The sequence below is a fragment of the Erythrolamprus reginae genome, chromosome 2 (assembly GCF_031021105.1).
Source record: "Erythrolamprus reginae isolate rEryReg1 chromosome 2, rEryReg1.hap1, whole genome shotgun sequence".
Classification (NCBI taxonomy): Eukaryota; Metazoa; Chordata; class Lepidosauria; order Squamata; family Dipsadidae; genus Erythrolamprus; species Erythrolamprus reginae.
Window position 1 is genome coordinate 19,912,577 of NC_091951.1, and position 12,194 is coordinate 19,924,770.

The following is a 12,194-nucleotide window of genomic DNA, read 5'->3' on the forward strand; positions in this document are numbered from 1 at the left end:
CTCATCTATCTATCATCTATCTATCTATCTATCTATCTATCTATCCATCTCTCTATCTATCTATCTATCTATCTATCTATCTATCTATCATCTCCCTATCTATCAATCATCTATCTATCATCTATCTATCTATCATCTCTCTATATATATCCATCTATCATCATCTATCTATCATCTCTCTATCTCTCATCTATCTATCATCTCTCATCTATCTATCTTCTATCTATCTATCTATCTATCTATCTATCTATCTATCATCTATCTATCCATCTCTCCCTCTCTCTATCTATCATCTATCTATCTATCTATCATCTATCTATCATCTATCTATCATTTCTCTCTATCCATCTACCTATCATCATCTATCTATCATCTATCTATCTATCTATCTATCTATCTATCTATCTATCTATCTATCATCTCTATCTATCTATCTATCATCTATCTATCTATCTATCTATCAATCATCTATCTATCTATCTATCTATCTATCTATCATCTATCTATCTATCTATCTATCTATCTATCTATCTATCTATCTAATAACTACCAATACACTTGGCATCCATGAATCTGTCTAATCCTGCCTTGAAGCTATCAAGGCTGACAGCTATCACGACCTCTTCTGGAAGTGAATTCCATAAACCAAGGACCCTCTGGGTGTAAAAATATTTCTCTTGATTTGTCCTCACTTTCTTACCTATGAGCATTAGGGAGTACCCCCTCGTGCTAGCATTGTGTGATAGAGAAAATAATTTTTCTCTATCCACCTTTTCTATCCCATGCATGATTTTATACACTTCGATCAAGTCACCCCTTATTTTATTATTTCTGGAACTTTTCCACTCATCACTTCCTAACACAACAGTGCAGGATTTGTGTGTGTCAGGGCATTTGTGTGGTGTGTGCGTATGCGCAGACACAGAAGGGAATTGGGAATATGATTCCTACCTGCAAATTATCCTTGGTCGATATGGACTCATTTTTTATATCTTCTGTTATCTTCTCATTGTATTTCGCCTCCTGACTATCCCCCATCTCTCTTTCTTTCTTAAGGTTTACGAGAGTGTTCTAAAGAAACAAAAAATAAATTTCAGGAGGATTGCAAGAAACATGAACTGGGAGAGCCAGTGTTAACAGGGTCAGCTAACAAATAGGCATAGCAACTAATTCAACCAATGGGAGCTAAGCACAAATGAGTCTGTGCAGAGAATTGAAACTGAAAACTTAAGCTTAAGGCTCAGTCCACTCTGTGTTTTCTCCCTCTCTGAACACTGCTGAAATGAAACTACTTGTTCTCTGCTGCCTGTAACTACATTTAAGAAGAACTCTGCTAGAGGTATTGTAAATTCATCTGTTATAATGTTTATAAAGAAGTTTATGAATTCAGCTAAATTAGTCATCTGTGTGTGCTTCTGATTTTGATTTTTTGCAACGAACTCTAATAAAATATTCCAGGTTTTGTTAAGTTTTGCGTTGTGGGTTTTACATTTAGCTCCAAGCAGTGCTTCTTTCATTTTTTATTTCGAACATTTCTATTTATGGTTTATTCTACAGCTCTTTCCTCTTTTCAAGTTTCTTGAGTGAAGGATGCTGCTTTGAATTTTGTTTTCCCAGCACAGACATTTTTAATTTGACTGTTCTAATAAATGGCATACACACTTCTCTTCAGCTGAATAAAATCAAATAGTAAACACAACCATTGCTGGCATCGTGAATACCTATAATGTGGTTTGTTTAGAAATGGCTTCATACAAGCTGCAAATCCAGCCATTAGGCCACATGAGCCATGGTTTATAGCTTTGTACATATTCAAGCCATTGTGATTTGTTCAGTAAAACTCATTTGAGCTTGTGATCACCCAATAATAATAATAATAATAATAATAATAATAATAATAATAATTTATTGGATTTGTATGCCGCCCCTCTCCGTAGACTCGGGGCGGCTAACAACAATGATAAAAACAACATGTGACAATCCAGTAATAAAACAACTAAAAACCCTTATTTATAAAACCAAACATACACACAAACATACCATGCATAACTTGTAATGGCCTAGGGGGAAGGAATATCTCAACTCCCCCATGCCTGGCAGTATAAATGAGTCTTGAGTAGTTTACGAAAGACAGGGAGGGTGGGGGCAATTCTAATCTCTGGGGGGAGTTGGTTCCAGAGGGCCGGGGCCACCACAGGGAAGGCTCTTCCCCTGGGGCCCACCAAACGACACTGTTTAGTCGATGGGACCTGGAGAAGGCCAACTCTGTGGGACCTTATCGGTTGCTGGGATTTGTGCGGTAGCAGGCGGTTCCGGAGGTAATCTGGTCCAATGCCATGTAGGGCTTTAAAGGTCATGACCAACACTTTGAATTGTGACCGGAAACTGATCGGCAGCCAATGCAGGCCACGGAGTGTTGAAGAAACATGGGTGAATCTTGGAAGCCCCGCGATGGCTCTCGCGGCTGCGTTCTGCACGATCTGAAGTTTCCAAACACTTTTCAAAGGTAGCCCCATGTAGAGAGCGTTGCAGTAATCAAACCTCGAGGTGATAAATTGATAAATCCCAATTTTCAGGAATTCTTCAAGATCTCTGGCGTAAAGTGGCCTGTTTTCCCATTAAGGTGACCTCTCACTGGGATCAAAGATTGATTGCCTTCAAGCATTGCTGATCGGTGACTCTTTTCCAAAGTGAGTGGATACAAAAGGTTGGAATATTATCCAATCACAATTTAGTCTTTTGCTCATCCCAAGATTGGGGGCAGAGAAAAATTTGGGATGTAAAAAAATGTACTGGGCTCTAAAGCTGGGTAGGAGGGAGGCCGTGCCCAGTATTACCTGCCATTTAAAATGAGAAGCGCAAAGAAAAAAAAACTATTTGTTGGCAAAACCCATTCTAGACACGTTTTGGTGTGACAGGAGCCTCAGACTGCTGAATTTTTCACCCAAGACCCTTGTCATGCACTTCTTCACCAAGATGCAAATTCTGAGCTGGGGAAGTTTGGTTTTTTTTTAAAGAGCACAGATTCTTTAAAAGACAGTATTTTCCAATCATGGCAACTTTTAAGATGCATGGATTTCAATTCCCAGAATTCTGACTGGCTGCAGAATTCTTGAAGTTGAAGACCACGTTTTAAAGTTACCAGAGTTGAGAAACACTCTTTAAGAAGCAGGCAACAGAGATAGAGAGTGCTAGGACCCAAACCATCTTTGCCCACTTCAGAGCAGATCAACACACACTTCTTGTTTTTCATCAATTCCTTTCCTGTTGTGTATAAATCCTACTGCGGATTTCTGTGATCATATTAACCCTTTTAATGCCTTAGGAATTTTTGTCTGCAATATCTCAGACTGGCATTAGGGGGCAGCAAAGAGACGGAGACAGCTGCCACCTAGCCCTCCGTCTTGTTTCTGCAGCCCAGATGTGGTGACCTAATTTAGATGGAAAATTTGGTGTCAGTCTCTAAGCCATCTGCAAAGCAAAGCCAGTCATCTCTGCCACAGATCTACTGTCACATCACAAGTTAATCGTTAACTTCTACCGATTGCAAAAAAAGAGACATACACTCTTTTGCCTTAAGGGAACAAGGACCTTCCCTCGATTGACCAGGACCCCCCTATTTTATTTAGTTGTTTGTTGATTTGTTGATTTATTGCTGCCCACTCTCTAGGGACTCAGGGTGGCTCACAGCCAAAAAATAAACATCCAAAATACACTGCTCAAAAAAAATAAAGGGAGCACTTAAACAACAGAATATAACTCCAAGTAAATCAAACTTCTGTGAAATCAAACTGTCCACTTAGGAAGCAATACTGATTGACGATCAATTTCACATGCTGTTGTGCAAATGGAATAGTTGTGCAAATGAAGTGAGAATATTTCACTCCTTCAGATCTAGGATGTATTATTTGAGTGTTCCCTTTATTTTTTTGAGCAGTATACTAAAAACCTATAAAAACAGTTAAAAACAATTAAAATAAAACAATGAAAACCATGTCTCTCCTTACTTGCATTTTGTCCTCCACAGTCTTGTCGACTCCAACATTCATGGCAAAACCGCTGCGATCTTTCGCAAAAACTGAGACGACTGGAAAAGAATGAAAGGGAGAGAGAGAGATGTTTGAAGGGCTGAATATAAAAAGGGAAAGGAAGAAAAAAGAAGAATGCGATAAAAGCCGTTGTCCCACTATGACAAAGGAAGTGACTGACAGAATATTTATAAAATGACATATAATGCAATACAACATAGTAATGCAATATATTCTAAAAATAAATAGAATTAATGAGTCCCATTGGGATTGGGCGACATAGAAGTCAAATTAAATAAATAAATAAAGTAATATAAATATTCTAATGTAATGTAATATATTCTGATAATATAATATAGTATAGTATAGTATCATAAATATAATAAAATATAAAAGTGCCCAGAGTGGGGAGGCATATAAATATCAATAATATAATATAATATATATAATATAATTAGTATAATTAATATAATTAATATAATCTAACATAATATAATTAGATTTATAAGCTGCCCAACTCCTTCCGGAGTCAAGTAAAAACAATAGAAAACAGTTAAAACCCCTAAAAATAAAATCAATTGTTTCTTCTTGGTCAGAACTAGATGGTATTGCTCAACAGCAATAACATAACATAACATAACACAACACAATATAATAAATATAATATTCTAATGTAATGTAATATACAGTATTCTGATAATATAATACAGTATAGCATAATAAATATAATAAAATATAAAAGCCGCCCAGTCCTATTGAAGTGGGGCAGCATATAAATATCAATAAATAATATATAATATTAATATAATATGATATAATAATATGATATAATATACTAGATTTATAAACTGCCCAACTCCTCCTGGATTCAAGTAAAAACAATAGAAAACAGTTAAAACCCCTAAAAATAAATCAGCTGTTCTTTTTGGTCAGAGCTAGATGGTATTGGTCACCGGTAATATAATATAAATATAATATAACACTATATAATAAAATAAATATAATATAATAACTATAATATCTCTTTCAAAAAAGAAAAAAATAGTGCTCCTCTGGGCTTTTCCATCAAGTTAATCACACCATCAGCAAAGGCCGATATGTGGCACTTCGCCTTGCAATTCTGAAAGGGGGGGGGGGGAGAGCGCCTCTGAGCATACGCAGAGTGCTCTCCTCCCTTTCAGAGAGGGCAGCTCAGTTCCTCGCCCAGATCTCGAAAGGGAAAGGGGGAAAAAAGAGAAAACTATATAAGATTTAAGCTATATAGGATTCCCCCCAACTTCTTCCAATGTTAGGGGAAAAAAGGCCTCTTGCCAAAAATGTGCAATTGCACACACACACACACACACACCCGCCTTCACTCCTGTATCCAATCACCCACGTTGAAACAAATAGTCGATAATGGAGACCGAAGAAAAAGAAGAAGAAAGGGCTGTCCCAGCAACGGAAGGCGATGCAAGAAAGCAAAGGCTAGATCCCTTCCGAGCATGTGCAAAGCGCACTTCCTCCCCGCAATATCACGCGGGGCGCCCTTTCTTTTCTTCAGTGCCGCCAAAAGACCAGGGAAGCCTTTCGGGGGAAGGGGAGGGAATGGCCTCTGAGCATGTGCAAAGTCTCTCCGCGCTCTTTACCTCCGGGCGTGGCTTCCACAGGCCCGGGAAGGCCTTTCTTTCCTTTCAAGGGAGGCGGACGCGAGGGACGGCGGGGCAAGGAGGGAAAGGTCGTCCCTCTAGGCAGCCGCTCGGCCCGGCCCTCGCCATTCCTTCGGGCGGAACGTTTAAACATCGCAAACTTGAGTCCAGTCGGACGCTTCATCGGCTTCCCCCTCTTTCCAAGGAAACCCTGGTAGTTGTAGTTCGGTTATGCCGGGAGGGGCTCCTCAGGCGGTCGGTCTTTCCGGTCTTTCGCGGACTGCATTTCCCAGGATCCCTCGCGCGCGATAAAATAAATAAATAAAAGGGAGCTCGCGGCTGACAATGGTCCGTCGCAAGCACCCGCCGGGCTTTGCAAAAGCCAAAGGCGAGTTTTCTTCGCTGGCGATCCGGGCGCCGATCCCCAGGCGGGAGAAGGGCTCGGATCTACACCGAATTAAGATCGCGTCCGTTCAAACTTGCCGCGAGGTTTATTTATTTATTAATTAAATTTGTACATAAGCGCACTAGAGTGCCTTCCGTCCCGTCCTATAGTCTCTCCTATATCTCGTGTTTCTTCTCTACTATATCCTCTATATTAACCTTCATTGTGTATTACTGTATTGTGTATTGGACAAAATAATAATAAATAAATAAATAATTTCCGAAGGACTCAGGGCGGCTTACAACAAGTAAAAACAATGTAAAAAACAATTTAAACCCCAATTTAATACAATTATACAGTTTTATTGTGGCCGGATTTAAAGGTTAGGGTTTTTTTTCTCCAGGTAAAGAAACCCGGGACTTTGCAGCGTGCATTTAGAGTTGATGCAAGGATGCAGGATAGGGAATCTTCGGATTATTTTATTTTATTATTTTATTAATTTATTTTATGTATTTTTTTTTGTCCATTTATTTATTTATAGTAGTATTGGTTGTATACAAAGATATAACAATGTTTATATAAAATGTACTTGTAAGAGAGAAACTTTAGGACGGGACGGAAGGCACGCTGGTTTGGAAGTTTGCAAAGGCACTTAAAAAAGTAACTTGGGACCGTTTTTTCCTCCTACACACAGTTACAGCATCTCAGTTATCACATGATCCAAAGTCAACTGGTTCATATTTAGGATGGTAAGTGTTCTGTGATCACTAGTCGCCCTGAGTCCCTAGGGAGTCGAGCAGCATAGAAATGTAATTACTGTAAATAAGTTAGATTAAATAAATAAATCACGTGATCAGCTTTTGCAACCGTCTGACAAGCACAGTGAATGGGGAAGCCGGATTCATTTAATGACCAGGTTACTAATTGAACAAATGCAATGATTCGCTTGACAATTGTGGCAAAGGAAAAAAAATCATAAAGTGGGGACAAAACTCGAGAAATTGTTGCATTTAGCAACATAAATTTTTGGGTTGAATTGTAAATCAAGGACCACCTATCCTATATATTATCCTCAATTTAACAACCACAATTGGGAGCAAAGTGGTCGTAATTCAAAGACTTCTTTCTTTTTCTTTCTTTCTTTCTTTCTTTCTTTCCTTCCCTCCATCCCTCCCTCCTTCCACCCAACTACCCCCCAACCAACTAACTAACTAACAGGGTTTATATGCCGCCCAACTCCAGTGGACTCAGGATTCAAATATAAAAAGTATAAAAAGTTATAATATCAAAGTAAGAATATAGAAACAAATAATAGCCCTTAAAATAACATACATACACTCAGTCATTTATGGTCCCAGGCCTGCTGGAAAAATCCAGGTCTTAACAGCTTTCCGGAAAGTCGGTAGGGTAGGGATGGTGTGAATCTCCGGATAGTGCAAAGAAGAAGGAAGACACTTTCTCATCCCAGCAAAAGGTTGCAACAATTGGTCTCCATTCCCCGGAGCCCTCCGATGGTCAGTAGAAGCAGGTTGGGAGAGAGGACTACCAGAGGGATGAAGAAGGATTAACAAAGCAAATCTTTCCCCCTTCCTTGCAGTATGGAGCCCTGTGTCTGCTAGGTCTATGGAACAGGTAGAGGTTCAACAGGTGTGATCATCCCAAACATGTGAAATGACCTCTTTGGTTTCCTAGTGAAACAGGAAACTTTCAACATCAACTTACTGTATTTTATTATAATTGCATTGTACATTATATTGTAAGCTGCCCAATTCATTCTAGGATACAGTCAGTTAATATATACATATAATGTTAAATGCGTTTGTGTAGAAGGTGCCATAAAAAGTTGCTTTTCTTACATAATATTGCCAAGACACTAGTCCAGTGATGGCGAATCTTTTTTCCTTCGGGGGTCGAAAGAGCGTGCCTGTGTGCAATTGCACATGTGTGAGAGCCCACAGCCATAATTCCATGCCTGGGGAGGGCGATAACAGCTTCCCCTGCCCCCCAAGAGGTCCTCTGGAGGCCAGAAACAGCCTCTTTCCCAACTTCTGGTGGGCCCAGTATGCTCATGTTTCTCCCTCCCCAGGCTCCAAAGGCTTCCCCATTCCCCCTAGAAGCCCAAAACGCCCTCCCAGAGCCTCTGTGTGAGCCAAAAATCAGCTGGCTGGCACACACATGTATGCTGGAGCTAGCTAGGGCCAGCAGATATGTCTCCATGTGCCACCTATGGCACCCGTGCCATAGGTTCGCCATCACTGCACTAGCCTGTGTTCTGCCTGGCTCAGGCAATGCGTAACAGTCCAAGGAAAAGAAATCAAACACATACGTGCTCTTCTAATCAGCAAACTTGTATTAAACAAATAAAAAAGGGTTACTCAAAACAGTCCTTAGTGTCAGGAAACAATGATAGTGCAAGGCTTACTTCAGCCGCATACAAAAACACAGGAAAAAGCGAACAAAGACAACCTGGAATGAGCAAAGACGTTTCAGGAGTCCTTTCGAATCTTTGGAGCAAACAGCAAGTCCCAGAGGTTTCACCTCCCACGTGTCTGAAAAAGCTGGGTTGAAAACTCCAACGGCACGGAACAGAAACTTCAGAGCAGGAACCACAAAATAACAGAGATATAAACAGCCACAGTTTGCCTTGTGCCTTTGTTCCCTTTTATACCTTTAGCCCTCATTAAGGGAACCACACCCAGTCCTCAGTATAAGAACCACACCCAGCCCAAGTGCTACTCTGATGACTTGTAATACTCCTTCAATCGATCCCTCCTTTGCATAGCTCTTCGGCTACGCAGGTCTATGTATTGATCTGCAGAAGAATCCAAGGACGAAAGACTGTCTTAGGGACTGCATGCCAAATCCTATGGGCTGTCTGCTGAGTCCTGCGAACCAGTGGCCTCGTCCTCCTGGCTGTCTGCCACGTCTTCCTGTCTGTCTGTCAGGCTTTCGCACTCACTTTGTGCCGCGTCTCTCCCATCTGTGGGAGCAACGGCTGGCCCAGGCTCAAACACAACAGCCTGTACATGATCTCCTGGTAGTCTTCCATCCCAGTAAGAACAACGCCCAATATACACAACTTGATCTGCCACTGAGTTTCTCTTTGACTTCCCAACATAACCTACCTTGCATGCTTCCCAGCTTCACAAAATTGCATTAAGTTAAGTTTCTCCCTGGGTGAATTTGGTGATGCTGCCCCGGCGTCTCTCTCTGTCCAAAACTTTCCTCGACGATTAAACACTGATACGGTTTCTCTCCCGCGTGGATTCTTTGGTGCTTCAGCAACGTCTCTCGCTGATTGAAACTTTTTGGGCAAGTGGCGCAGGCGTACGGTTTCTCCCCAGTGTGGATCCGTTGGTGTCGAACCAGCTTGGCTTTCTCGCTGAAGCTTTTCCCACACTGGGCACACACAAACGGCCTTTCCCCTGTGTGGGTCTTCTGGTGCGCCGTGAGGTTGCGTTTCCTGCGGAATTCTTTCCGGCATAGAGGACACTCGTAAGCCTTGTCTCCGTCTTGCCTTGCGCGATGCTGGCTCGGCTGAATCCACTGGCGGAAACGTCTCCCGCACACGGCGGCGGCGCCTGACTCCTCCGCCGTGTCGATCGTTCGGTGCGCAAAGAAGCTTTTCTCGCAGCCGGGACAGCTGAAAGACGTCTGGACGTTGTGGTGTTCTGTTGATTTGACTTCAGTGTGGGCTACCTGATGCTTCGTTATCGGCGGCTGAGGGTGGAGTTGTTCCCCACATTCGGGACATTGCTCACTAATGTGGGTTAAATGCTGGTTAAAGGTCTGGCCCTCTCCCCAAAGCCACCTCCTTGGCAGCGTTGTCCCCTCTGTGTTTTCTAAATCATCGTCTCCTTCCTGGGGAAGGGGCTTCACAAATCCTTCCTCACGGGCGCTTCCTGTTTGGTGGTCTTCTCCCTCCAGTTCAGGGCTGCTCGGCTGGAGCGTTTCTTCCTTGATCTCGGTTGCCGCGAAGTGATCTGAGAGAACAGGGAAGAAATTTGAAAGCGAGCGGAGAAGGAAAGAGAAGAACACATCTGTTCTGGGTCCTATTCTTTTTAATAGGTTTGTGAGTGACATAGGGGAAGGTTTGGTAGGGAAGGTTTGCCTATTTGCTGATGACTCTAAAGTGTGCAATAGGGTTGATATTCCTGGAGGCGTCTGTAGTATGGTAAATGATTTAGCTTTACTAGATAAATGGTCAAAGCAATGGAAACTGCAGTTTAATGTTTCCAAATGTAAAATAATGCACTTGGGGAAAAGGAATCCTCAATCTCAGTATTGCATTGGCAGTTCTGTGTTAGCAAAAACTTCAGAAGAAGGATTTAGGGGTAGTGATTTCTGGCAGTCTCAAAATGGGTGAACAGTGCAGTCAGGCGGTAGGGAAAGCAAATAAGATGCTTGGCTGCATAGCTAGAGGTATAACAAGCAGGAAGAGGGAGATTATGACCCCACTATATAGAGTGCTGGTGAGACCACATTTTGGAATACTGTGTTCAGTTCTGGAGACCTCACCTACAAAAAGATATTGACAAAATTGAACGGGTCCAAAGACGGGCTACAAGAATGGTGGAAGGTCTTAAGCATAAAATGTATCAGGAAAGACTTCATGAACTCAATCTGTATAGTCTGGAGGACAGAAGGAAAAGGGGGGACATGATCGAAACATTTAAATATATTAAAGAGTTAAATAAGGTCCACGAGGGAGGTGTTTTTAATAGGAAAGTGAACACAAGAACAAGGGGACACAATCTGAAGTTAGTTGTGGGAAAGATCAAAAGCAACATGAGAAAATATTATTTTACTGAAAGAGTAGTAGATCCTTGGAACAAACTTCCAGCAGACGTGGTAGATAAATCCACAGTAATTGAATGTAAACATGTCTGGGATAAACATATATCCATTGTAATATAAAATACAGGAAATAGTATAAGGACAGACTAGATGGACCATGAGGTCTTTTTCTGCCGTCAGACTTCTATGTTTCTATGTTTCTAAATAATAATTTGTGTTGGCACAAAATTAAGTATGGAATCTGTTACCTCTAACTAGGGTAGATAGCTACAAAGGCAGATCTACCATTGAGGGATCAGAAATGCGCAAAAATTACCTCAATGGCAATCAATTAATTATCCCATTTTACAGATCACAAAGACTGAGGATGAGAGGGAACAGATTTACACAGCTTCAAGCCATTGCTAAGATTCTATTAAAAATCAACTTTATTTCTTGAATTGTCTGAAATGTTAAATCGTCTGTGTGAACAGACCAAGTATTTCCCAGAGATTTCTAGTTTCCGATCACCTTCGGCCTATCTTTTTTCCTATTCCATGAACTCTTATAATATCTGGTATTTAAAGCAGAGGAGAAGAAATAAATGTATATCTTTTTCCATCTAACTCAGGGGACTGGATGATGTACTAGGGAGGGTGCAATAGATATTATCCCCAAATTCTTTGGGTCTTCTAAGGCAGTTTTCCTCAACTGTTTCTCCAAATATATTGTATGCTCACAATCACTCATGCCCTCATCACCTCGAGGCTCGAATACTGTAACGCTCTCTACATGGGGCTAAATTTGAAAAGTGTTCGGAAACTTCAGACTGTGCAGAATGCAGCTGCGAGAGCAATCATGGGCTTCCCTGGGTATGCCCATGTTACACCAACACTCCACAGTCTGCATTGGTTGCCGATCAGTTTCCGGTCACAATTCAAAGTGTTGGTTATGACCTATAAAGTCCTTCATGGCATCGGACCAGAATATCTCTGGGACCGCCTTCTGCCGCACAAATCCCAGCGACTGGTGAGGCCCCACAGAGTTGGCCTTCTCCAGGTCCCGTCGACTAAACAATGTCGTTTGGCAGGACCTAGGGGAAGAGCCTTCTCGGTGGCGGCCCCAACCCTCTGGAACAAGCTCCCCCCAGAGGTCAGAATTGCCCCCACCCTCCTTCCTTTTCGTAAGCTCCTTAAAACCCACCTCTATCGTCAGGCATGGGGGAATTGAGATATTCTTTTCCCCACAGGCCTATACAAATTATGCATGGTATATTTGTGTATATGTTTGGTTTTTTAATAAGGGTTTCTTAATTATTTTAATATTAGATTTGTCATATGCTGTTTTATTATTGTTGTTAGCCGCCCCGAGTCTACG

The 12,194-nt window shown here is 41.5% G+C and overlaps 1 protein-coding gene across 1 annotated transcript in view; it reads right to left on the reverse strand.

Moving 5' to 3' along the window:
* The window catches only part of LOC139159226 (zinc finger protein 721-like), a 40,715-nt gene that overhangs the window by 14,846 nt on the left and 13,675 nt on the right, over positions 1–12,194 (reverse strand). The window contains exons 6-10 of the mRNA XM_070736573.1: positions 9,211–10,024; positions 6,001–6,103; positions 5,657–5,867; positions 4,008–4,087; positions 952–1,071 (exon numbers count right to left, since the gene is read on the reverse strand). Of these exons, the coding sequence (XP_070592674.1) occupies positions 952–1,071; positions 4,008–4,087; positions 5,657–5,867; positions 6,001–6,103; positions 9,211–10,024 (1,328 nt within the window). The remainder of the gene's footprint in view (positions 1–951; positions 1,072–4,007; positions 4,088–5,656; positions 5,868–6,000; positions 6,104–9,210; positions 10,025–12,194) is intronic.